Below are 25,197 nucleotides of genomic sequence, written 5' to 3'. Positions count from 1 at the left end.
AATGTCGAATAGGGTCCTTCAATCCTTCAATCCTTCAATCGCTCCAACTACCGCCAACCTCCCAGGCTTTTGCAGCTTTAAAGATGCTTGCTTCGTCCCATCTCTTTGCCACCACTTGCATTCCTATAGGGAGGCGACCATCGGAGCCCTTTACTCTGCCCCAACCAACCGGCATGCTCATCGCTGGGTGACCAGTAACGTTGAAAGAACAAGTGTTGAGGGTATTGCCGATGGCAGGCTCAAAAAGATCAAATACATTCTCACTAAAGCCCTGCGGATTCTCCGCCGTCTTTGCTGTGCCTTTTGGATGCGGTGGGCCAACCGTGGGATTGATTGGTGTAAGCAGAACGTCGCACTCCTCCAGCGCTTTATCATACGCTGCCTGCAACTCTTGGACGTGCATGTGGGCTTTGCGTACTAACGAGGGCCCATATCTTTGCTCGAGATGGGATACGTTCATGAGGACATTCACGACCGCTGGATTCCGATTTGACAGGATATCAAAGAACTTCTGGTCGATCGGAAGCGGATCCAGGCCTGGGAGTGTGTGGGTGATCAAGTCACCGGGGATACTCTTGATGTAGTTTGGCATGCGCGGCCTGGCGGCAATTGTCCAAATCGCTGCACCGATGCTGTGAAGGGGAATGGAGATCTCTTTGACATCTGCCCCGAGAGTCCTGAACCTTTCCACGGYGGCTTCCACGGTGGAGAGCACATCTGAGCTGATCCCGGGAAATTCCAAAGATTCTTTGAGAATGCCGATCCGGAGACCTTTTGCTGCTGAAGTGGCTGTCCACTCCCCACTAGCCTCTCGACTTGAGACCCATGCATTGAGATCTTGAAGATAATCGGGTACACGAGCCACGGTCGGCGACTCTGGTGTCATCCGTGGATCGATCCCATCATATCCTGCCAACACTCCAAGCAAAAGAGCTGTATCCTCGACCGTCCGCGCCATGGGACCCGTATGATCCATCAAAGGGTTCAATGGAGCGATTCCAGTATATGGCACCAGACCATGTGTTGGTTTGAGTCCGAAGATTCCGCTATAGCTTGCTGGGATCCGGATACTTCCTCCTTGGTCTCCTCCAACAGCAATGTCTACACCTTCTCCCAACGGGTAATCCCGATCATCTTTGCCGCTCCGCCGAGCATCCTGGACGTCTCCAACACTGACGAGCGCCGCGCAACCGCTACTGCTTCCTCCGGTGGCATAGCCAGGTAGCCAAGCGTTGTGTACAACACCAGAGTGGGAGGTATAGCTGAGCGCGAAAGCGGAGAAGTTTTCACATGTTGCCGTGCCCTTGACAATTCCACCCGCCGCCAGGACACGGCTGACGACCGTCGCATCTATTGTACTGATTGGATGCTTGCCATCTCGAAAGTGCTCTGGAGAAGCACCAAGTCCAAGTGGCAACCCTCCAACGGATACATTATCTTTGAAAGCGATTGTTCGACCTGCAAGTGGTCCTTCCGCAGCTTTTGGATCTGCTGATTTGAGGTTTGTTCTTTGAGCCCATCCATTTAGTGGATTCTCCTTTTCGTCTGGTCTGTAAAATCTTCTTTCTCCATCTTCTACAGCAGCCGGTTTCAACCGTGGATCTTCGTATTCTGGTAGATTCTGAATCGTTTGGCATACATTGTCGAAGCTGTTTTGAAAGAGAAGGAATGCCTTTTCGTTCAAGCTTCCTGGTTCGACGGAGAAATTGTTGGCCTTGCAGACTTGTCGAAGATCTTCGACCGTACAGGTCGGGACATCTGAAGCGTTTGTGAGGGATACAATCGACATTACTGTTGGTGTTGCGACGATTCGGTTGGAAAATGTTCACGTCTCAAAATTCTGGATCGATCGAAGACAGCGACATGATCACTTCTCAACATTCGATCCACAGTGCCGGCCAAGAGCCGTTCACGATAGGCGAGGCATTCATGTCCTCCTCATATGATATCCCGTGAGGAGCATGGATGTTGCCCGAGATAATCCCGGCGGCAACACTTCTCCACAAGATCTCGCCTCTAGTCGTCCCTCCTCCCTCGTCTTATCAGCAACGTCAGCTAACTTATCTTCCCCGCCAACTTCGTTACCATCTCGGCGTGCTAATGCAATGAGACCTAGCTACTTGGCGGTCGCCCGTAGGAAACGCAAGCCAGCTTCACGGCGACGCCAGCCTGCCTATCGCTTGCGTATCTAATGCCTTCGCTTGACTGGGATGTTGGCTAGAGCTCCGAGGTACAGTATGTATGATCATGCACGTAGAGCACGTCGTCTTCGCATTTTCACTTCTCTCCGTCTGAATCGTCTCTCTTATTCTTCAACTCCATCATGGCTTCCACTACTACAGATCCTCTTTACCGTCTAGGTGTAGATGTTGGTGGTACATTCACCGATGCCTGCGCCTTTGCGCCGAATGGCAAAATCTACAGAGCAAAAGTGCCATCTACACCTCACGATCAGTCGATAGGCGTAAAGAACGCCATTGACAAAGTCCGGGCAACGATTCAAGTCGATGTGCCATTTACAGGAAAATTTGGAGCTCTCCACCATGGCAGTACCGTTGCAACGAATGCACTACTCGAAGGCAAAGGTGTTCCCGCCGCTCTCATCGTAACAGAAGGTCACAAAGATGTTTTGGTCGCAAGACGAAGTCAGATTCCCGGAGGGCTCGCAGCATGGATCTCATGGGATCCTCCAGCACCACTCATTCCGCTGGACAGAACACTTCAGGTCCCGGAGAGAATCGGCGTAGACGGCGAGGAAGTGAGACCTGTCGATGCAGATGTGCTGCGAAAAGAGCTGTTGAAGGTCAAGGGCAAAGTTCAAGCTGTCACTGTGAGCTTGATTAATTCGTGGGTAAATGGCGAGCATGAGAAACAGGTGGGTAAGATTGTCAACGAAGTGCTCGGAGATGAGGTGGCCGTTTCCCTTTCGCATGAGGTTCTTCCAGAGTTGGGAGAGTACGAGAGGACGGTCACTGCAGCTGCAAACTCGGTGGTGAAGCCTGAAGGCAAGTAACAGCTTCATCTTACGGCATTCCCAACTAACACATCACTAGTGAAGCGCTATATGAAAGGTCTCTCCGAAAAGCTCAACGACGATACGCCCACGGTTCGAATTCTGAAAAGTGATGGAGGTCTTACAAATCTGGAAATGGCTGGAGAGTTGCCGGTGAACATCCTGATGTCTGGTCCTGCTGGTGGCGTACGAGGAATTACTAGCATCATCGCCAATGCAACAGAACACAAGAATCTTGTCACCCTTGATATGGGAGGCACATCTACAGATGTTGCTCTCATCGCAAACGCTCAGCCATCGTTGAGACGAGAGACGATGGTGGGCGATTTGGCAGTACGATCGCCTTCGGTGGATGTCAGGACAATTGGTGCCGGTGGTGGAAGTTTGGCCTTTTACTCAAAGCTGACCAACACACTTCGTGTGGGTCCAGAGAGTAGTGGAGCCAACCCGGGGCCTGCGTGTTATGGAAGAGGAGGTGTTCAAGCTACCGTCACAGACGCCAATCTGGTGCTGGGTTATCTTCCAGAAAACTTGCTGGGTGGAGAATTCCACCTCGATGTCAAGGCTGCGCGTGCTGCAGTTGGTGCCTTGGCGGAGGAGATGGGTGAGTGGAGAGATGGGATTCTAGAAGTAGTCATCGCTGACGTTGTTCCCCTTTTTCTCAGGCAAGACGATTTATGAAGCTGCCGAAGCCATTATCGATCTGGCTAACGAGACCATCTACGGTGCTCTCCGTTTGGTTTCCGTCGAGCAAGGCCATAATCCCGCAGATTTCGCTTTGGTCGCGTTCGGAGGCGCTGGACCAATGTGTGCGAATGCTGTCGGTAAGCTCCTCGGAGCGTGGCCTGTCATCGTCCCAGCTGCGCCTGGAATTCTCTGCGCACAGGGTGATGCCACCACCAAGATGAGCCACGAACTTTCTGCGTCCTTTATCCAGCTACTCGATGCTACAACCATGGAAACTATCCGAAGCGAGTTCTCCACTCTCAAAGAGAAATGCGAGACCATCATGAAAGATGCCTTGGACGAGGCCAACCCGGTGCTTGAGGTGACGTACACTTCAGCTTTACGATACAGAGGTCAGGCCCTTGAGCTTCCCATAACCTTGACCGAGGAAGATCTATCTCAACCAAAGGAAGCATTCGAGAAGATTGCTCACGCCAAGTTCGACAAGCTGCACGAGCAGCAATTCAGTTACACTCTGGAGAATTTCCCAATTGAGCTCACCAGATTGACTGTGACGATTGTGGACGCTTCTCCGGATATTGAAATCCCTYACATTGCAGTGGCAGACTCAGAAACACCTCCCGAATCTGGAATATTGGAGACCAAGACCATTGTAGTGCAAGGTAAAGAGCACCAGGCCCAATTCTGGAGTCGTGGAATCCTCAAGGCGGGCCATCGTGTGCAAGGACCTTGTGTGGTTGTGGAAATGGACAGCAACACTCTCATTGCACCTGGATTCGAGGGCGTCGTTGACGCGGTTGGCAASATTTGCATTTCACCCTTGCCGGGGAATGAGATGCCTTCGTTCAAGTCGAGGTTCGAGAGCACGGTGTCTGATAAGACTCAAGAGGATAAGGAGGCTGAGGCGAGGAAAGTGGTGGAGGATATCCCCACCCTTCCAACCTTGATCTCATCCTCCCTCGCCTCTATTAGAGCTGAGATGGACACGCTGATGCTGAGATGTTCCATGTCGCCGGCGATTCGCGAACAACAGGATGAGTTCAATGTAAGCTATGCTTGATGGCTGTGGAACCCGATTGAGACACTAATACTACTGATCAAGGTCATCACCAATGCTGCAGGTCAGATGTTGGTAGGCCAATTCGGCTCATTCATTGGACAATTCCTCAAGATCTGGACGTACAAAGTCAATAAAGGCGATGTTGAAGACATTGAAGAGGGCGATGTATTCATCACCAATGGTATGAGAAATTCAATCCCGGTGCAGAATAATACTGATCATCCCCACAGACGTCTACGAAGTCGAAGGAGCTGTATCCCACTTGAACGACGTACGTTGCGTGTTGCTGCTGAAATGAGCTCCCACGCTAACCAGAATACAGGTCATTGTCCTCCTGCCCATCTACTTTGAGCACAAACTCGTCGGCTGGGCCGCAAACTTTGGCCACATGACAGACGTTCAAGGCCAAGTCCCCGGCTCAATGTCCATCAATGCCCAGACGATTTTCGATGATGGTCTACAAGTACCAACAATGAAGCTCTTCGAGAAGGGCAAGATGAACAAATCGATTGTGGATTTGATGTGTCGAAACAGCAGACAGCCGGAATGGCTTCGCTCGGATTTACTGGCTCTCATCTCAGCCTGTCGAACTGCTGCGACTCGAGTGTGCGAACTGTGCACTCGTTTCGGACCCGAGGTATACGCTGCGTCTACTGATATCCTACTGCAGCGTACAAGGACTGCTGTGAGCGAAATCATCGAGCACCATATGAGTGACGAGACGTCGACTTTTGTTRACTTTGTCGATGATGATGGTCATGGTCGCGGTCCCTTTGCTTTGAAGTGCACGCTCAGTAAGACGGCGAAGAATCGACTCAAGTTTGATTTCCATGGCACGAGTCCCCAGGCCAGTTCGAGTATCAATTACTTTTTGAGCGAGAAGATGTTCAAGGTATGGTTACCATCGTCAGTGAAGGCTTCTGAATACTGACATGATTAGATGTTTGTTGGGTACTACCTACTGGTCGTCCACGCACCGTTCACCATTCCAAATGATGGTTTCCATGATCTGATCGATGTGGAGATCCCGCTTGGTTCTTTGTTGAAGCCTGTTCGACCGGCTGCGCTATCTTGTCGTACCCACTTCCTAGGCCGTACGATGGATATCATGCAAGCGTGAGTACTATCTTGATCTCAACTTCCGAGATACTTTGCTGACATTATTAAAAGTCTATTTGGACAACGCAACGAGGCTTTCATGACGGCCGCAGGCTTCAGTGATTCCCCACACTTCTTCTACTCTGGATTCAAGTAAGTTTCTACTGGACAAGATAACACAACCATGTGCTGACGTATCGCAGACCAWACGGTGAATGGTATCAACTATACCAAATCGCATTTGGTGGTGTCCCAGCCAGACCAAAGGGAGATGGTCCAGACTGCCACTGCTTGTTCCCAGCAATCAAATCTGTTCCAACAGAATCGATTGAGTTGAACTTCCCCGTGCGCCTGGAAGTCAACGAAGCCGTCGCAGACAGTGGSGGTGCAGGCTTCTACCGAGGAGGTAAGTCTTTGTAAGAAGTTCATCTCCACAACAACGACTAACTCCAAAAATAGGCAACGCTCAAAAGACATGCTACCGCTTCCTCTCAGCAGGGGAATTCTCCATCCACGACGACAGATGGTTCACCAAACCCTGGGGAGTCCGAGGCGGTAAACCCGGCAGTCGCAGCAAGAAAGCCATCCACAGAACCGACGGAACCACCACACTCCTCCCTTCAAAATGCGACCACGTCAGAGTCCAACCAGGAGATCTTCTAGAATGGCAAACATGGGGTGGTGGTGGACTCGGAGACCCACTGACCCGTCCGGCGGAACTCGTCGCTTTGGAAGTCCGGAGGAAACTCGTGACAGTTACTGGAGCGAAGGATAATTACGGCGTGGTGATGCATCCGGAAACCTTGGAAGTCGATGAAATTGCCACGGAGACTTTGAGAGGTGATATTGAGAAGGAAGAGGCTGGAAAGGTGATGGCTCCGCTTTATGATCGAGGTGGTACCCTGGCCGAACTCGCGGCGAGCTGTAAAGAGGAGACGGGATTCGATGCCCCGACGCCACAATGGGAAGAGGATATCTATGGTCCTCATGTTGCTTTGCCGTATGTGCAGGAGTGGTATAAGAAAGGTCGCGAGGTGGGATATAAAGTGTGGGATGTTTGATAAATGACCTCTAAATGGCATGCATATATTCAAGACGGGTTGACCAATCTATCTACACAGCAGCAGTAACCGCAAATCCCTCCAATTCCCCTTTCTCCCTCCACTCCGCCAGAATTCTCGCATAATCCGTAAATCCATGTCCCCACAACGCGCTCCTCGCAGCACCTTTCTGCTGCGCTTCGTTGAATTTCGCCGTCATGCCTTCGCCGTTGAAGTAACTCGGCAAGCAACCCTGCATAGGCGCAGCCATATGTGCGATACCAGCGACTTTATCTCCCCACGCTTCACACGCTTCCTCAGTGGCCTCCACTACAACAGTAGTATGCTGCTCTCCTGAAGTAGCCTTCTTCATCTTTTCGGCCTCTTTGATGATGTGCGCAATATGTACGCTCTGTTCATCCAATCGAGACGTCTGATTAGCTCCCACGCCCGCTTGAGAGAGGCCCGTGAAGAAGAGATTAGGGAAATGATGAGCAGCGATTCCATGCAGAGACATTAATTGCGCAGTCCCAAATCGATCTTCCATATCATGACCATTCTTGCCTATGACTTTAATAAGGGCTTTACCCGCCAGGGATTCCGTTAGAGGAGATCCGTAGCCTGTAGACCAGATGATGACGTCTATGGGATACTCCTTGCCGTTTTGAGTGATGCCTTCAGGATATAATGCTTCGACACCTTTGCCGTCTGTGTCTACGAGATGTACGTTTGGCTCGTTGAAAGCTTGGAGGTATTCGTCGTGGAAGGTGGGACGTTTGCACCAGCCTGGATACCATGCTTGAAGGGACTTTGCTGTCTCTTGGTCTTTGACGATATCCAAGGCTCGTTGGCGTACACGCTCGGAACGGGGACGGTCCAATTCTAGCATGGCTGCTACATAGCTTTCTATGTCGTTGGGCGAGACCTGGGAKGAATTGCCCCATGCTGCGCCTAGACTGGGCATGTGTGAGAATCCGTCGTCGACCATGTTCACCTCGGGTCGATTGTCTGGTCCTTCGACGAAACGCTGGAAGTTGGCGGCTCGTTCTATTTGCCAGCCTTTTTTGTTTGCTATTTTAGTCTTCCATTCCTCAGGATCGGTGTCTCGATTGTTTCGAATGTCGACTGATGATGCGGTTCGCTGGAAGACATATAGCTCCTTTGCCCATTTTGCCGTGGCAGGAACGGCTTGCATGGCGGTAGCTCCAGTCCCGACAATAGCTACTCTCTTCCCTTTCAGCTCGGTCAGCTCGGGGTTTGCAGGTGATCCTCCCGTGATATCATAATTCCATCGTCCAGTATGTAACATCTTGCCCTCGTACTTGTCCATTCCAGAAAGATCCGGTAGTTTAGGATCTGTGAATCCCCCAGAAGAAAGCACCACGAAATCCGCCGTAAAAGTCGCAGGATACTCCTTTCCCCCCTTCGGCTTAACAGCAACCTCACACGCCCAATTCTTAGCTTCATCATCCCACGTAAGACTCCTCCCTCGAGTCTGAAACATGGCTCGACCATGCAATCCAAAAGTCTTCGCCAGAAGATCCGAATACTGTCTGATTTCCTCACCACCGGCAAATCTTCTCGTGGGCATATATCCCGTTTCCTCGAGCAATGGAAGATAAATGTACGATTCGCAATCACACATTAATCCCGGGTAGCGATTATGCCACCAAGTCCCTCCGAAACCTCCCGCATAATCGACGATGAGAATATCTTCCAAACTACGTGCAGCTCCGGTTTGTAGAGCTCGAACGGCGGCGCACAAGCCTCCGAATCCGGCTCCGAAGATGACGATTTTCACATGGCCGCCTTCTGGGACGGGACGATTGATGGGTGTTCCTGGTTGCACCCAAGGGTCTTCGGTGAGGATATAAGGGGATGTTTGAGATCGGTCGAGGTATTGTCCTAGATGTTTGGAATTGGTGCGCTTCTCACGCTCTTGGCGGTATCTCTCTTCCAGAGTGATGGTCATGACTTGTGGAGGGTGGTGAAGTGGGAATGTTTTGGTAAGACTTTCAAGGCTTGCTTCGATGGTGTTTATACTTATACTTCATGACCTCGGTCACAGCTCATGATGATGCGACGGTAACGCGGCTTATCTCAGCCCCGCATAGCTGGTCTGGATGAGGTTGGATCCACGTGGCGTACACTCCTACTCAGATCCTTCGGCTTCCCCATAAGGTAGTTAGGGCTTTGCTATGAAAATGTCAGAAGGAGCATGTTCTGGACCCAAAGAGTGCGGCTAAGTGCGGCTGAGGTTGGAAGAGAAGTATGCGGTTGCAACTCGGCATCCGCGGGACGCGCACGGACCGGACTCTACCCCTGCAAGATTCAATCCGAGTGAATGACTTTGGTCTCGAAGATGCTTGAAATTGAATGGCAATATCTAGAATCATCTCAAAGCCATCGAAATGGCGAGCAATCGCCTACCAGCTGTCTTCGCCGCACATAATTAAACGCGAATTCAGACTACCAGCTCACCTACATCCCAACGATGAATGGCATCGAAGCGACTCCAGAGGACAGTGGGGCGGAAAACGGCAGGAGCTTTCTCGCAAAAGCGACAAATGGGGTCAAAAAAAAAAAACGATATCTATCTACATCGATAGCAACCAGAACAGGCGCTTGTTTCAATCATTATACCCATCACCACTTCAGTAGACACGCTTCGATCCATAATCGAGCAGCAAATAGCAGCTATAGCATCTCCCCAGAGTATGTACATCATCTTGCGTCCAATAGAAGTATTCACTAGCACATCACCACACTTCCCAGAAATCATCTCAAGAAAGCAGAACTTCGATCCAGTCAAAGTATTCTCCGATCTCGACACCAGCTGCTTTCAAACCATTCACACCTCGTGGTAATTTCCAAAGAGGACTTCACTGCTTTAAATATCGGCAAGGCAGCATCTTCGATACGCCTGGATGGATTCTGATTTGCAAAGCAGAATAGCAAAACTTCCATCTCTTCAACTTCCACGATAAGAGCGTTGTTCTCGTCGCCAAGCTAAAGCAGCTCAACACGCAGATACTTGAGAAGTAATAAATATTGAACGAATATAAAATTGAGATGATGGAGGTTGCAATCAGCCAACATGACTCTGCGCGGAAATTTACAGCAAAAATGTTAGATGGAATGGGCGAGGCGATTAATAGTCTTGAGGAATTTGGTGGGAATTTATTTGATGGAGTGGGAGGGGAGAGATGGTAGACGAATTGATGTTTTTGTGGAGGGATTGAGCGAATTGGCTGGATGTGGCGGCGGATTATCGAATGGTGTTGGATAAGTATGCGATTGTCGCTGGGAAGATCTTCTCTGCTGAGGTTCGCCGTTGGCGTAGGTCATGAGGATGGCAATGACATTGAAGTCAGGACGCATATTTCAAAACAAGCGGAGGCAGCGTCACAATCAGCTTGCATACGAGAAAGTCTGTCGAGATAGAAACCAAATTCGAGGAGATCGAGAACATCCCAAATTCATCCCGCCAAACTGACCTTGCCGGCTTCAGGTGCTCCGCCGACTTTACTACTGTCCTCGCTGACTTTCGTAACCGAAAGGTCACCTTGCTGCTCCTCGAAGTGAAGCACCTCGGCTTGTTCGATGCAGCGCATGTTCGCGGCCAGCTTGTTCATGGTCTCCTCATACTCCTCGCCCTCGTCGGAGTCGAAGACAATGCCACCTCCAGCTTGAAGGTAGGCAACGCCATTCTTGACCATCATCGTGCGTAAAGCGATACAGGTATCCATCGCGCCTTCCCTCTCCTCTCCACGTCCATCCACGGCAGGAGCAGTCACATCAATGCTTCCATAGCCAAAGTAACCCACTGCTCCAGCATACACGCCACGTTTCTCGCCTTCAAGTTCCGAGATGAGCTCCATGGCCTTTACTTTGGGCGCGCCAGAAACTGTTCCCGCAGGAAAAATGCTGCGGAAGGCGTCGAACCTCGTCTTGCCCTCCCTCAGCACACCACTCACCTCCGAGACGAGATGCTGTACATGACTGAATTTCTGCACAACCATCAATTTATCCACTCTCGTGGACATTGGGTCGCAAACTCGGTTGACATCGTTCCTCGCCAGATCAACCAACATGACATGTTCGGCACGATCCTTCAGACTGGCGTGCAGAGTGGCAGCCAGCTCTGCATCTGCATCAGGGGTGATTCCACGTTTGATGGTGCCGGCGATAGGATGCGTGATGATTCGGCCAGCCTCTTCCTTGACCAAAACCTCTGGACTTGCACCGACTATCTGAAAATCGTCGCAGTCCAGGTAGAACATATAAGGCGAAGGATTGACGGTGCGGAGATGACGGTAGATGTTGAAGGGGTGCAGACTTGTGGGTCTGGCAATGCGCTGAGACGGAACAGCCTGAATGATGTCTCCTGCGACAATGTGCTTCTYCAGCTCTGTGACATGTCCCTCATATCCCGCACGGCCAATATTGCTTGAATATTCTTGGTTCAGAACAATTTCGCCCTGTGGTGGGAGAGGAAGGTCTTTGCTCTTCAAGATCTTCACCAGACTTGAGATTGTCTCTTTGCCCTTTTCGTACACCGCCTCCAATGCGCCTTTCGGTGCGTCTGCGGTGGGAACATGGAGATATGTGATGACGACAATCTTCTGGAAGAAGTGATCTACTGCGACGATTGTGTCGTACAGCATGAACAGACTCTCTGGCACTTCCAATATGTCTTTCATGGGCCGCTTGGTCTTGGGCTCGAAATATTTGACGCAGTCATATCCCACATAGCCAATAGCTCCTGCGGTCAACGGCGGAAGTCGAAGGGACGGAATGTGGGCGATACGGTATTGGGCGAGTTCGTCATCGAGCTGTGGAAGCGGATCTGCCTCAAGGCCATGTTTGGGTCCGGAGACGAGTGTCTTGCGAGGATTGGCGCCAATGAAGCTGTAGCGGCCAATGGTCTCAGAGGTCGCGGCGGACTCGAAGAGGAATGAATGCTTGGATGGGGAGCTATGAGGGGTAAGTGAGCACACGAAGAGAGGTGAGTGACGGCAGTCTGTCTTACCTGGCTGAAACCTTGAGGTAGATTGCAGACGGTGTCAGAAACTCGGCGGCGATTGAGGCGCATAGTGGGATGAGGTTTGGCGCATTGGACCATTCCTTGGTCTCGGAGACGATATTGCGTACTTCTTCCAACGACGGAGTCTGCAATGCTGTCAGAGATGATTCACTCTTGATCCGAGGGTGACTGGTGAGACGTACAGTGGATGCCATCGTTGCGGCAGGTGAATGTTATGGGACGGGTCTGGGGGAGCTCACGAAGACGTGAATGCTCATCAATGCGGTGAAGGTGTACCGTTGCTATTGACTCGACTCGTGAATTTGGGATGACTCTCTCCGACTTTCGATTTCAACCATCTTTGGCTGAGCTTTTGTCTCAGCCCTATGAACTCGATGCCCGACCGCCAACAGAGTTTGAGTTTGCGCCACCGTGCACCGTTCATGCAACGTCAGGCCTTGGACATGGCTCGATCTGGAGATGTATACTCCGCCGCGATTAATAGACATATTGCGCTTGTCGACCGACAATATGGGCGCAGCATGTGTCTTACATCACCGGGAGAGACCAGCACCCTTGCTCCCGTGGATCTCACTGCCGATGTTGTACCTGCTCACGTGGAAAATAGCGTGAAGCAAGTTTTCCTTYCGTTTTCTGGTTCATCCTCCCCACCACCACATCCGACTTCTTCACGAGGAAGGGTGGCAGGGTCGTCAGACGCTTGAGACTACTGGTTGACTAGAGTTCGTTGCATTGTGCGCAGCTAGAGTTCATCAAGAAATCATGTCGTCGGATCCTTGCTCCACCTTTTCGTCTTTTGCTTCTTCTTTGCGCTCCCCTTCTTCGCCCTCTTCTTCTACACAGTCGTTGCCACCATGGCGTTTCCCCGGACCATCTTCAACATTCCACAAGGCCGAGAAAGCTCGGCCGGCGCATGAGCGTAACCAGAGCGCGTATACTCCACGCGGACCAGTGCTGAGCACGGAGAAGCGAGCGCATCGCCGCGCGGCGCACGGGAGCGTCAGCAGCGTCCCATCGCCGCCTCCAAGTGAATACTCACGTAGCCCGCTGTCCCGCTTTCCCAGTTACTCGACCGCTGCTCACCGTGCTTCCGCAATGGCGAACCCCGCCACGCCTGCAAAACACGTGCGTCGCACTTCTTCGCTCAACGACTCTCCATTCTCGGACTACTTTTCGGATGACGCTCGGTCAGCAATTTGCAATACCTCCGCACCAGATGAAATTAAGCAGCTGCTTCTACGCATGAACCGCCTGCAGTCTCTCATTATGCGCGATCAATGCCGTGACGCCATTGCGCTCGTTGGTCGCAAATTGACCGAGATCGAATTGGAGCTCAACACCATGCATTCCGAGACCCGCCTAGATATTGAAGACTCTGCTGTCTTTATGGATCAGGGCTATGCTCAGAATATCAGCGCTCCCAGCTCGCCGAGCCGCAAGCCTGCCAGTCGCGCACCACCTATCAAGCCAATTCCCGAATGCCAAGAGTGTTTGGAGTGTGGTGGTGCAGTCTTGGATCGCAGTGCGCTTGTCTCTGCGGACCACTTCCGCGCTGAGCGTGACTATCTCAACCTTCGCATGCAGGAACTTGTGGAAGGTCTGGGATCCGCACAGTCGGAACTCAGCAACCGCTATCACGAAGTGCGCGAGATGAACGAATCTCACAATGCTGCGATTGAGGAGCGCGAGGAGAAGATTGAGAAACTCCGCTCCGAGAATGAAAGCCTGCGTTCGGACCTCGGATTCGAGTACTCTGAGCTGCTATTCCTCAAGCTGCAGATGAAGTCCATGGAAGTTGACGTTGACGATATCGTTGAGCCCAACGTGTCAGATGCCATCACAGTTGACGATGTCAGAGCTACCAGGGCGAGAATTGAGAAGAAGAACAAWATCTTGTCGGAGATGGACCGCTGGCGGGCTGATTGGCAGGATGTAAACTCTCGTTTCAAGCGAAGGCGAACCAAGTATGGAGAGCCATTGGCGTCTCCCCTTGTTGAGCCCGAATCCGGTGAGGTTGAATGGCAGTTGGAGACCGTCAAGGAGGGTGGTCGCGGGCGCGTCACGAGTTTGACCATTACCAGACTTGACAACACTCCTGGTATAGATGCGATCTTGCTTGCGGATGCGGATGCGACTGCCCAAGCTGTGGGCGAAAGTACGACAGACATGCCATCGCCATCATCATCACCATCTGCTCCTGTTGCTGTTGCTGGCGAAGTTGGACTACCTGTTACCGAGGTACCTGACATGGCAAGACTTGAGCCAGCGATGGAGCAAGGCGACGATTGCTCTGTCATTACTGCTTGTTCAGACGACGACAGAGAAGAGTTTCATGATTCTGAAGACAAGGATTTGGAGGAGCAAGACGAGTTTGAGGTTGAAGTTGAGGATGAGAACGAGGAACAACAAGATGACGAGGAAGAAGATGACGAAGAAGAAGAGGAAGAAGAGGAGCTGGCCCCTTCGCAGCACGAAGCCGTGCAAACAACACCCCAAGTATCCGCCTGGCGGGAACTCTGGGCATCCCTGGCGAGTCTCTCCGGCCTTCCTGATGACGACGATCAGGAAGATTCTTACGAAGAGTAAGAATGAGGATTGAACAACCCGGATGTCCCAGATTATTCCGCTGGTCTTGGATCACCCCACACTCACTTATAACAACAACACGAAGGAAGAAGAAGAAGAAGAAGAAAGGGAAGTTAGAGGAGGAAACCATTTCACAATACCCCGTCCGTACGCTTGGATCACATCAGGCGCATCTGGAATTGGATCGTTAATCTTTTTGTCGACTGGTGACTGCTGCAGGAGTTCAGGGAGCTCGTTTATACTGCCATCCACCGTCACGCACGCGCATACGCGCAAATTTTTCATCACTCATCATCATCCAAACCATTAAACACACACATACAAAACTCTCGTAGGCTACCTTATTAGTTAGAAATTACTGTTCGTAATCCGGCGCTTTTGGGATTTTGGATGGAAGCAAGGAGTTCTTCACGGAGACATTGTTCGAAATCAAATTCTTCAATTGGCAAACTTTTTCCATTTCCATTTGTGTGTTGGTGAAAAATGCATGTGAAGGCCAATGTGATGCTAAGAGGTGCACGAGATTCCCGATCCATCCCCTGAACCATCGCCTCGAGATTTTCCTTGCAAGGAGACGGTCATCGCCCAGAAGTATCAAATCTCGGCATAAATTGAAAAAGCAGCAGAGGTGTACAACGCAGATGTAGCACGTCCTCAAGAGAGATCTTGCATAGTGCAAGGTGCCTTGCTCGATCATCCCTCAATCGCTATCGGAGATGAGCTGCCTGTCATCGTCCTYGTCGTCATCGTCGTCGCTGCCTTCCTCCGCGGGGGCCTTGGAACGGCCCTATGACACGTGGTTAGCAAGGGTATTTCAGTTGACAGCACGGCAGAAACTCACGGCTGGAACCTTGGCCCACGCTCCTCCTCCTCCTCCCGTGGACTTGCTTGAGCTGGCATAGCCGCGAGGATTGAACTTGGTGGTAGTAGTGCGCACAGTGGATGCAGTACCGGCGACGCTGCTGGCCTGCGCGGAAGGGGTCTGGCGGGAGGTAGCAGCAGTGCTGCCGGTCACATTCACACCACCGGAGCTGCTGGCGCCCGTCTGAGAAGGGTAAGTGCTGTTACTTATGGACAGACCTGCAATGCTGCCCGTCGYGTTGTTGATGTGATAGTCCTGCAGCAAATCAGCAAATGTCGTGAAGAACAGGGTATACTTGTTAGCATACCTCGTAGTCGTCCGAGTCGCTGCCAGATTCACCTGGAGCAGCAACATCCTCGTCGTCGTCACGACCAACCTCGTGCGGCTCCGTGTTAACCCGCCTTGTCACACACTCGATGCACTCCTATGCGACGGTCAGAAAGTGAAAATATATGTGTGACAGTCGAAAGATCCTACCGCATCATCGGGCTTTTTCCGCTGTGTCTTGTAAAACTTGTCAAGCCCCATCCACCGCTCACAATCGAAGCAGCGGAGTTCGACGACCTGCTGGCTCGTACAGCCCGTGCATGAGATGAGTGGCATTTTAGCCGCGTCGAAGCGCGAAGTATCGCGCAACTTCTTAATCAGAATGTCGAGTTGCTTTCCGGAGTATGAGTCCGAACCCTTGACGCGAGCACATTTTCCATTGCACTTGATACTAGAGAGAGTTAGATGGCGTGACAATAGGTATCTTGGTGGCTTGCTGGGCTCACTCACTGCGTTGGAAGATTGTTGTTGCTACGACTGTTCACCGTGGATGGTTAGCATAGTTCAACATGCAGATAATCTTCGAGAACGTACCCTGCTTTGTCGTAGCCAGTACCGTAGTGAGGGGCCATTGTGGTGATGTTGAGTTGCAATGGTTGATGTTGTTGTTGTTGGCAGGCTTCAGAGCTGATGAGTGATGGTTGATGTAGTGGATGAGAGGTGTGCAGCAAACAAGTCGGTCTTTTATACCTGTGTTGGAAACAAAAGGAAACTGTTGGAAGAAGGAACCCCAGATCTTCACATGAGAGGAGTTCTTCACATGAGAGGAGACCTTCACATGAGAGGACATGAGAGGAAAGGAGGGAAGGCACAATCAAGCTTCACTTACACCGAAGCTTCAGCTTTCTACCTGTAACTCAGTTCACGAGACATTTATGCAGGTCGCTTATGCATCAGAACATCCTCGGACTCAGGAGACAATCATGTGCGGTGATCAAGGCGGAGCCATAACACAGCGTCAGGATCCTGAAGTGAGCACCGAGTTTCAGGAGTTTCGATCCAAGCAAATGCCACGGTCGGCGGCTCCTGAACACGGCACTCTCACAACACCATTCAAAATCTTCCTCTTCAATCATTCTCACTTGGCTCGCTTCTGCAGCAGCCAGAGCGATCTGGCCCGGGCCCCTCTTCCATCGAGAACGACAGTAAACTTTTGTTGGAGGAAGCAGCGACGTTCGACATGAGCATACCCTCCACCTGAAAGACCAAGGCTCGGTACTCCGCAAGCCTGCAGAGAAGGAGATCGAGGTCAACCTGCCTATCAGGAGTAAGCGCTGGAGCTGCCGAAGTTTGGCACGGCACCAACTCGGCCATGGTGATGCGGGTACGTCGACACATTGGACGGGAATCTGAAGCCCGCTGGACGAACCACCTGTCGGATAACCTGCATGCACTRGGTCATGCGAAAGTCGGAGCATGAATCGCCGCCATCAATACACAGATAGTACACCCTCAGGACTCAGATTGGTCTTGCTCTCCGGCAGACTCATCTTCAATGCTGACTTCCAATACAGCGATCCCTCGAATACTAAGCGGCCGGCTTTCAAAGTGGCCATGGCTTGGCTATACTCCAAAGTAAATTCATAAGCTGCAGAAAGGTGAGCTGCAGCTCGTCGTGGGCTCTGATAGGGTTCGTGATCTTCAAGTCTTGGCTGTTTCCCTGGCTGTTCCAATGTGCTCCATCGCCTGCGTCAAAATGGAAGCGCTTGTTCATAGGTCCTGAGGAGTAGATCTCATCGTGGAGGGTAATATCTCTCAATATTACAAAACTGACGGCGGGACTCTGAGTCGACACCAGCCCACGAGACATGGACGATGGAGGAGGCTGAGCAGAGTAAGACAGGAAAGCACCACTTATCAAAAATTCCCAGACACGATGCGTGAGACAAGTCCAAGAGGTGAGTTCGCAGTGCCAAAGGCATCACGTCTGCAAAGAAACATCGAGCGAAGAGATACACACCTTTACAGACCATTCAGTTACTTGGTACGGACAGGATGGATCGCCAAAGAGGTCCTTTACCGCTGTTAACGGACTGATGCCAGCATGGAGTGTGGGCGTCGAAATCCGCACCATTTTCCTGCTTGCAGGTATGCCACGTTTGATAGTTCTCATCCCAAGATGCTTTGCTCGAGGCCTATCTGCGTGCAGCCTTCAGTGCTCCAACCATAGCTACCAGCGGTCCTTTCATGAAGAGAAATCCTGGGGACACAGAATGTGAATTCGGGTTCATGGCACTGGAGTGGCTCCTTCAGGGGGTTGCAGTAATTGCGCGAGGGCATCCCGACAAGACACTCACTACAAGATACGGAGCGTCGCCGCCGAATCTGTCCAAACAGTGTCAGCCATGGTTACTTTGAGCCGTTCGCCTTCTTGAAACTCGCACATTCGAACACCGTTGAATGAGACCCTCGCGGTTCACACCGGTGATGCATTTTGCAAATCTGCGTGTGTCTCGCTTCTCCTATGAAGGCCGACAGGACGATCTGCACTGCGCTTCATTTTCGTCCAATTAAAAGGCACCGGAGCAGGCTCCACCTGTATACATGGTTTACGTCGCGCAACGGTCGCATGTGGAGTGTCCAACCGTGCCGCCACGACATCTTGGCAAAGACATCACCCATCTGCTCACCCACTATCCACGCTTAAGCAATCTACCGGCGTCCACATCTGCTAGCAGRGATATTGGAGGTTGTTGAGCTCCCATAAACGTTTGTACGTGGTGGACTTGGAGCATGCGTCTCTCCAGAGCCCGCCGAGTTGGAACCCTCGCTGTCGCCTATTTGTGAATCCTTCACAATGCGACATGAAGATCTCTGAGATGCTGCACGACTTGTTCCCCGATGTGGCAACTCCTCCCGCCATCTCGCACACTATGCATGGCGTTAACTTGTTCTGGCGATACCACAGGCTGCGAATTCGTCATTCCTGGTCAGTGGCACTCGCTTGCCGCAATATTCTTCACCACGAGTCCTCGTTCCGAAGAGTTTAATAAGACTCGTACCTCCTACAGTAAAAGGAATGTCGATCCAAGCCGGAGCCACGAGTCACAGCTCACCACATGGAGCTTTTGCTTCGATGACTACTGAGAATGCATCAGGAGTCCGTCACGCCGTGAAAACCAAGCTCGAAGAGCTCGCCCTCGATTGCTGGAGCGTTTGCCTCCTGATAGATACGAGCCTCCCTTTCGAAACTCCGGGGTCTTCTTTTGCCTTCTTACTGATTCCCCGTCTTCCACGCTTATCTCTAATCTTAATCACACCTCTATCCTCACCACACGTCCTCCATCATGCGTTTTTCTACAATCTTTGCCGTCGTCGCCTCGGCGGTCGCTGTCTCTGCGGCTGCGATTCCACAGCCCAACGCCGTGGCTATTCCAGTCGCGGGCGACAAGATGGAACAGTTGAAGGAGATTCTTGGCTCGATCGTCGGGAACGGTAACGGTACGAATAAGTGCGGCGTCTAAGGCTTCTTGTGCTTGAAGTTTCACCTCAATGGATGTGCAGCTGTAAACCATTGTTCAGCTTCGTATGCAGGACAGTTCTGGGATGGCAGCGTACTTGCTTGAGCACGGCACTCGTGCTCTAGCCTGTTCGCAAGGATTTAGTACTTGTCGTATTCTCTTCCAAAAGCCGCCCCATGATCTCTCTGCTTCCGTATCGGACCCAAGGAGCGCTATAGCAATAGCAACCCAGCCCGGAGAGGGATCTGTAGCGTACTATGCAAGCCAAGGCGATATATGCTGACGCAATAGCAGGAAATGCAGGCACTGGCGATGGAAAGCAAAATGGAGCAGGGAATGGTTTGTTGATCATCTTTTGACCTCTTGACGCGCGCTGACAGATTCAAAGGGAATGGAAACGGTTCGTCTACATCCAGGCCGAAGCTGTGGTGTGATGTGGCTCGCCAGATTCTCCCTTGGGCTGGGATGGTTTGACGCCCTGGGCTTGAAACCATCCGGTGCCGCACCGGCGAGCATTGCACATCACATCAAGGCCAAAGTCCCTCATGGTACACTATCGTACTGACAAAGGACAAGGAAACAAGGGAACTGGCGACGGCGAAGGCAATGGAGCCGTAAGTAAAATCGATTGAACTCTTCGACCTGCATGCTGATCCTGATCTAGGGCAACGGTATGATCTGAGATTCAGTCTATCCGAACCCAAACTAACAAGGCGAAGGAAACAAGGGTACCGGTGACGGTAAAGGCAATGGAGCAGTAAGTACTTGCCCTGAAAAAGAGAGACTTTGCCTGAGTGACTAATATTCATCCTTCCTTCAGGGCAACGGCTCGGGCTCAGGCAACGTAAGCACAACGTCAGCAAATATGCCATCAACTCGAAGCGCTGCTAACATTCAGTCCTTACCCAGCAATTCGGAAATGGCTCGTCTTCCTAAGCTTCACCAAACGTAACGGGTCGAGACACTAGCTAACAATCTCCAAGGAAACTCTGCCGGGAACGGCAACAACTTCGACTTTGGTGGCATTTTGAACGGAGCTGGATCAGTGAGTGATTTGGTTGACGCCGCCACGACGATCAATGTATTCTTCATGTGAGCCGTAGTCGGCCAGTAGGGAGCGGTGTACTGACTGATTTGGGCTTATAGATCTAGTGGATGATAGCATTAAGGGGCTGGAAGAAGACTAAAGCATAACGGAGACGTATTGTGGTCGAGTAGGAACATCGGAAACGTTACCGTCACTCCATTGCATGCGGCTCACGCGGCTACGACGAAATTTGTAGAGAGGAAGTGTTGTCCTTGCAGCAGCAACATACCACATGGTCACAGGGTTGTGGACAGAAGGGTGCGAAGAGCTAGTCGGGCAATACCTTAGACACCAAATACCCTGAGCGTCTTGTGGCTCTCTTGCCATCCCATACCCCCTTGACAGATGCGGTCACAACTGGGCTCGAAGTCTCCATTCAATCGCTACATTGGACATTCAAACGAATCAACCATGTCATTCGGTCAATTTCCCAGCAACAATTCCCGCAAGCCCCAGCCCTTCAAGGCTCAAAGGCCACAGCAGGGCCTAGACGACTTCAAAAAGCTTATCGAACTCTCTAAAGTCGATCCAAAGCCCTACGAGAACCTGATCGCTGACGTGAAAGATTTCGCGCATGTTGATATTTCTTACCAATGGTTGAGTGACGTGAAGAAGCAATTGGAAGAATCTCATGACTAGAATGACGAAATGCCGCCTTCGACCGTGCGTAGTCGGTGTCTGTTCGACTGTAGCACACACAGCGTGGTGCTGATATACCCTCCCAATACCTTATCCTGTATTTGTCCATGTGATCCATGTAGTCCATTCTTGTCCAATCTTTCCAAGCTTTGTGTATTCCAACGATTTATTGCGGATAATCAGGTATAGGTTCGTAGTCGTCATCGCTGGGTAGTATAAAGGCAGCTGCCGTTATGCCAATCGCATCGACTGCGAGGACAATCCATGATACTGTGCAGAGTACCCAGGACTTGTCGAGCTCCCAACCCACGAAGAATCGCTTGTCGTTTTCGTAAAGTGCAGCCTGGTGATTGTCAGCACGTACCTTTTACAATCATGTCCGTCAAACATACGATCAAAGCCATGGCGATCATTTGCGACGCTGCGACGGTGGATAGCAGACCCGCCAGCATCTTCCAGCCCGACTCCCGCACAGATCTTCCACCAAACAGCACCGTAATGTATGCCACGACGCAGGCGAGCTCAAAGACGACGGAGAAGTTCATGAAGAACCCCGCTGTCCGCCATTTCGCGCAGAATGAACGGTCGTCACCGTGACAGTCCTCGTATTGTGGAAAGGGCAGACATTTGCCAGTGATGCTGCTGCAGCGTTTATGCAGGCCGTAATTCACTTTGATATCGTCGCCGGCGGTGTAAGAAATCCTGAGACGCTGTGTTAGACAACATTCCGCCGGTGTGCCAACTCATTTGCCAGCTGATAGGCAGTACGTACCAGTTGGGCAGAGCGATGGCTGCGATTCCGCAAGCTGCAGCGCCCAAAAAGACCCACAGAGAAATACCGTACACCAGGCGGCGCGTCATGGCGGATGCGTTGTCAAGGTGTTGTCTGAGGTCGAGATGGGTGGCTTGCCGCCACGAGATTTGTGTCGATTTCTACGGGGGTCTGGAAGATCTCACGTGAAGCTCACCGACGGAGATACCGCTTGCGGGCCCCACCGATGCAGTTGCCTTGTCGAGCTCCATCCTGCCAGCATGTGTCAAGAGTGAGGGGATATGATAACATCGTTCGGGGAATGTCTTGCATCTTGCAGCGGCTCGGCACCCGGCTCTCTTGGAWGGCGCGCTCTCGATCACGAACTATCACGCAACAGACGAGATGGACCATACGGACTCCGCTCTCGACCGCCTAGCCCAACACATACCCTCAAGCCTCACGATCGCTAGCATCACATGCCTCCACGTGCATGATGGCGCAGATGATGAGATCGTGGTTCCAACAATCCAGTGTCTAGAGCTCTAGATAAGACACAGCAGGAGAAATCGCGCAGCTTGGCTTTTCGCGCTGAGGGGCAATGGGAGCCCCTCGGCCCTAAGGTATCCCTCTGGGCTCTCTGTGCACGGCCTCATGGCTTGCAATAGTTCGGCTCAGATGCGATGCACAGAGGCATCTGCTGGAGTTAATATGTCTCGCTTGGGCCAAGCAACTTGGCCGTGGACTCCAGGCTCGACGGAACGCTGCCACAAAGCCGGGCCTTGCAAGATACCCAAAATAGGTCAAGATTAACATCGTCGACTATAGTGGCGTAGATCCCACCTGGGCTCATCTTGGAGGCCCATGGCGCAACAAGGGGTCCAAGGAATGGCTATTGCTCGGGTGCAACTATTGGTCACTGCAGAATACGAACCTCCTATAAGGCAAAGCGATACCCGCGCCAATAATGAAGGCCGCAGCAGTCCTGTCCGCCTGCACAATGGTGTGGTCTTCTCTTCTTCTGCTCCCATTGGGAGTGTCGTTGTCCATACAGAGTCCCCTTTTATCTGAGAGACAATCAGCGACGATTAATGTTCCTGCAACGGTCCCAAATACTGCATCCGATGTGGTTGATCATGGATATCCAGGTGAGTTCTCGATCATCATTATTGACTCGCGCGTCGCTTTGACATTGCAGCCTGCTAACGACGTCTCCATGACCAGGCTTCGCGATATCTGGCCATTCATTCCAAGAGTACGCGGGCAATATTTCCGTACCAAACATATTTTCGCGAAATTTGATCCAAACTATCTCAGACCGGACGGGTGCTCCGGTTCAGATCCGAGTTGGCGGTACATCGGCTGATTTTGCCGTGTACGATCCAAATCAACGAACTGCTCTTACCCTGCCCTCGAATGCTGTGCCTGGAGGTATCCCAAAAGGGATGCGACTTGGGACTGCATGGTTTGAGGGGTTTGCCAGTTTCCCTGGCGTGCAATGGACATACATGGTGAAGCTGGCAAACTTCTCTGCCAAGCAAAATGCCGTCGCGGGCGCAAGAGAGGCTATGAAATACATTGGCGACAATCTTGAGGCGCTTGAAGTTGGCAACGAGATTGATTTCTACCCGAACGTTAACAGGCCAGGCACGTACAATCCAGTTGCATATTTGAAGGAGTGGAACGAGTACAAGGATGCTCTCACCACAGCCATTGGTATGAAAAAGTACCAAGCTCCTGTCTACTATGGCAACAACTGCCCTTGGTGTATCGCGAACACGTTCGAAAAGGGCCAAGGAGATGCCACCACTATCCGATCTGCAGCGTTGCATCACTACATGGAAAGCACCAACAACCCTTCAATAACCCTACAGAAGAACTACATGAATCACACGCGCATTGCGCAGAAGCTCGATCCATACAAGGCACCTGTCGCCTGGCTGAAGACCAACCGCCCCAGGATCCCCATCTATCTCGCCGAGGTGAACAGCAACACTTTCAGCAGCGACAACGAGGCAACACTCGGCGTATTTGGATCTGCCTTGTGGCTGGTGGATTACATGTTGTACGGGATGACGCTCAATTTCAAGCGTATGAACGTCCAGCAATCTACTGGCTTTGCGTATACATCTTGGAGAGGCGTGGAATACTTTGGCAAGCCCGCCGCTGTACTACCACCTTACTACGCCCACCCATTTGTCGCAGATGTGATTGGGAACTCTGGCGATATCCGTATCGCGGATCTCAAGCTCGGTCAGGACCTCCTGTCCGCGTACGCAATCTACAACAGCGCCGGCAGGATTACCAAGATCGTACTGATCAACCTGCAAGAATGGAGCGCTTCCTCCAACACCATTCGTCCTTCAAGGACCGTCAATTTCAAAGCTGGCACCTACTCTGGTAATGTCAAGGTTGAGAAGTTGACTGCTGCTGGAGGAGCAAACGTGCAAGATGCAAGTAAGATTTCGTGGAAAGGCGATAGCTGGACCTTCCAGAGTAATGGACGGCCTGTGAAGACTGCGTCTACTACGCAGACAATTCGAGCTTCCAATGGTGTTATGACCACCACTGTGCGGGCCAGCGAGGCCTTGCTGTTGACTTTGGCGTAAAAAAGTATTGCATGGGAAAGGATTGCGGATCGCTTTTATGATGATGATGATACCCTCTCGATATAGAATCTAGATGCACACATTGGAATGCGAAAGCACTTTTACTTCGAAACTTGTTGACGATGGGTTGGCCTTGCGTGAAGAAAGGCGGGTTGGAAACACTTCAGTGACCTTGTGATGAAGATGCTAATAATCGTCCTCTTCCTCAAAACCAATGTTGGAGACATCTCAAAAGGTGGGGCGTTCGCGCATCACATCGCTCGGCTACAATCCCTGCACATGGAGCYACAATCCCTGCAGATGGAGCAGTGACGTGGGCCACAGAGGAGAAATAATGGCTCGCATCTCACCATCAATTACCCACCTGACCCATTCTTGCGCTTACACCAACGCCAGAGCAGTAAGTTTTGTCGACGCCGAGGGCACTCTTTGCTGCTACTTTAGTCGGTGACGTTGGGGCGTCATTTCTCATTCCTGGCGTGGGCCCATATTGCACTTCATGCGCTTCCTCGGACCTCCGTCCTCTGGAGGCGCATGAGTCTTGTCAGCATCAACGCCATCAAATACAAGTATAATTTTATTTCTTCATCCTTGATCTCTTGCGTTTGCAGCTGCGATCCTCGTTGGTAGAGATTGTCTCGAAGGATCCTTGGGTTGTCGACGCCCAAACCGTGCAAGCTTCCCCGGCCGATTGAAAGAGGAGGATTCACCAACTTCAGGTCCTTGACCACGGAGAGCTGCCCACGGGTACCTTACTTCTGGGAAGAAGCAGGGAGACAGACCTGCAAGGATTGTGTAACAATAGGAGGAAAGACGGAGTTGGTGAAGTCAAGGCCGTGACAATTGTTGGGTTGCTTGCTTCACTCGTGTGATCTGCGTGTGCCTTCACATAGAGGAACACAAGATACAAAAGCTGCGGCGCGTCGCACG

The 25,197-nt window shown here is 51.5% G+C and overlaps 10 protein-coding genes; 5 read left to right on the top strand and 5 right to left on the bottom strand.

Annotated features, from left to right (window-relative positions):
- Positions 1 to 34: 34 nt before the first annotated feature.
- RCC_06963 (uncharacterized protein) lies at positions 35 to 1,789 on the bottom strand (the record flags this gene model as incomplete). The annotated part of the gene is made up of 1 exon (XM_023772223.1): positions 35 to 1,789. The coding sequence occupies one exon, from the start codon at positions 1,787 to 1,789 to the stop codon at positions 35 to 37; it is 1,755 nt and encodes a 584-aa protein (XP_023627991.1).
- Positions 1,790 to 2,323: 534 nt separating this feature from the next.
- Positions 2,324 to 6,919, top strand: RCC_06962 (related to 5-oxoprolinase; the record flags this gene model as incomplete). XM_023772222.1 has 10 exons in its annotated part: positions 2,324 to 2,879; positions 3,054 to 3,617; positions 3,679 to 4,745; positions 4,803 to 4,941; positions 4,991 to 5,031; positions 5,083 to 5,652; positions 5,701 to 5,876; positions 5,931 to 6,011; positions 6,062 to 6,264; positions 6,318 to 6,919. 10 exons carry the CDS (start codon positions 2,324 to 2,326, stop codon positions 6,917 to 6,919), a joined length of 3,999 nt encoding a protein of 1,332 aa, XP_023627990.1.
- A 52-nt stretch (positions 6,920 to 6,971) lies between these two features.
- Positions 6,972 to 8,870, bottom strand: RCC_06961 (related to monooxigenase; the record flags this gene model as incomplete). The annotated part of the gene is made up of 1 exon (XM_023772221.1): positions 6,972 to 8,870. One exon carries the CDS (start codon positions 8,868 to 8,870, stop codon positions 6,972 to 6,974), a length of 1,899 nt encoding a protein of 632 aa, XP_023627989.1.
- A 1,507-nt stretch (positions 8,871 to 10,377) lies between these two features.
- RCC_06960 (probable isochorismate synthase) lies at positions 10,378 to 12,139 on the bottom strand (the record flags this gene model as incomplete). XM_023772220.1 has 3 exons in its annotated part: positions 10,378 to 11,875; positions 11,931 to 12,070; positions 12,128 to 12,139. The coding sequence occupies 3 exons, from the start codon at positions 12,137 to 12,139 to the stop codon at positions 10,378 to 10,380; spliced, it is 1,650 nt and encodes a 549-aa protein (XP_023627988.1).
- A 568-nt stretch (positions 12,140 to 12,707) lies between these two features.
- Positions 12,708 to 14,531, top strand: RCC_06959 (uncharacterized protein; the record flags this gene model as incomplete). The annotated part of the gene is made up of 1 exon (XM_023772219.1): positions 12,708 to 14,531. The coding sequence occupies one exon, from the start codon at positions 12,708 to 12,710 to the stop codon at positions 14,529 to 14,531; it is 1,824 nt and encodes a 607-aa protein (XP_023627987.1).
- A 700-nt stretch (positions 14,532 to 15,231) lies between these two features.
- On the bottom strand, positions 15,232 to 16,292 carry RCC_06958 (uncharacterized protein; the record flags this gene model as incomplete). XM_023772218.1 has 6 exons in its annotated part: positions 15,232 to 15,318; positions 15,373 to 15,648; positions 15,701 to 15,817; positions 15,871 to 16,111; positions 16,171 to 16,197; positions 16,255 to 16,292. 6 exons carry the CDS (start codon positions 16,290 to 16,292, stop codon positions 15,232 to 15,234), a joined length of 786 nt encoding a protein of 261 aa, XP_023627986.1.
- A 1,304-nt stretch (positions 16,293 to 17,596) lies between these two features.
- On the top strand, positions 17,597 to 18,078 carry RCC_06957 (uncharacterized protein; the record flags this gene model as incomplete). XM_023772217.1 has 3 exons in its annotated part: positions 17,597 to 17,618; positions 17,689 to 17,808; positions 17,870 to 18,078. 3 exons carry the CDS (start codon positions 17,597 to 17,599, stop codon positions 18,076 to 18,078), a joined length of 351 nt encoding a protein of 116 aa, XP_023627985.1.
- A 929-nt stretch (positions 18,079 to 19,007) lies between these two features.
- Positions 19,008 to 20,277, top strand: RCC_06956 (uncharacterized protein; the record flags this gene model as incomplete). XM_023772216.1 has 9 exons in its annotated part: positions 19,008 to 19,161; positions 19,476 to 19,520; positions 19,570 to 19,581; positions 19,758 to 19,795; positions 19,846 to 19,852; positions 19,901 to 19,938; positions 20,002 to 20,025; positions 20,080 to 20,107; positions 20,165 to 20,277. 9 exons carry the CDS (start codon positions 19,008 to 19,010, stop codon positions 20,275 to 20,277), a joined length of 459 nt encoding a protein of 152 aa, XP_023627984.1.
- A 796-nt stretch (positions 20,278 to 21,073) lies between these two features.
- RCC_06955 (uncharacterized protein) lies at positions 21,074 to 21,768 on the bottom strand (the record flags this gene model as incomplete). XM_023772215.1 has 3 exons in its annotated part: positions 21,074 to 21,250; positions 21,300 to 21,609; positions 21,680 to 21,768. The coding sequence occupies 3 exons, from the start codon at positions 21,766 to 21,768 to the stop codon at positions 21,074 to 21,076; spliced, it is 576 nt and encodes a 191-aa protein (XP_023627983.1).
- An 857-nt stretch (positions 21,769 to 22,625) lies between these two features.
- On the top strand, positions 22,626 to 24,267 carry RCC_06954 (uncharacterized protein; the record flags this gene model as incomplete). XM_023772214.1 has 2 exons in its annotated part: positions 22,626 to 22,806; positions 22,883 to 24,267. 2 exons carry the CDS (start codon positions 22,626 to 22,628, stop codon positions 24,265 to 24,267), a joined length of 1,566 nt encoding a protein of 521 aa, XP_023627982.1.
- Between the last annotated feature and the right edge of the window lie 930 nt (positions 24,268 to 25,197).

Source organism: Ramularia collo-cygni (assembly GCF_900074925.1).
Source record: "Ramularia collo-cygni strain URUG2 genome assembly, contig: RCC_scaffold10, whole genome shotgun sequence".
Taxonomy (NCBI): Eukaryota; Fungi; Ascomycota; class Dothideomycetes; order Mycosphaerellales; family Mycosphaerellaceae; genus Ramularia; species Ramularia collo-cygni.
Note: the sequence above shows the minus strand (reverse complement) of the source record. Positions and strands in the feature narration are given on the sequence as shown.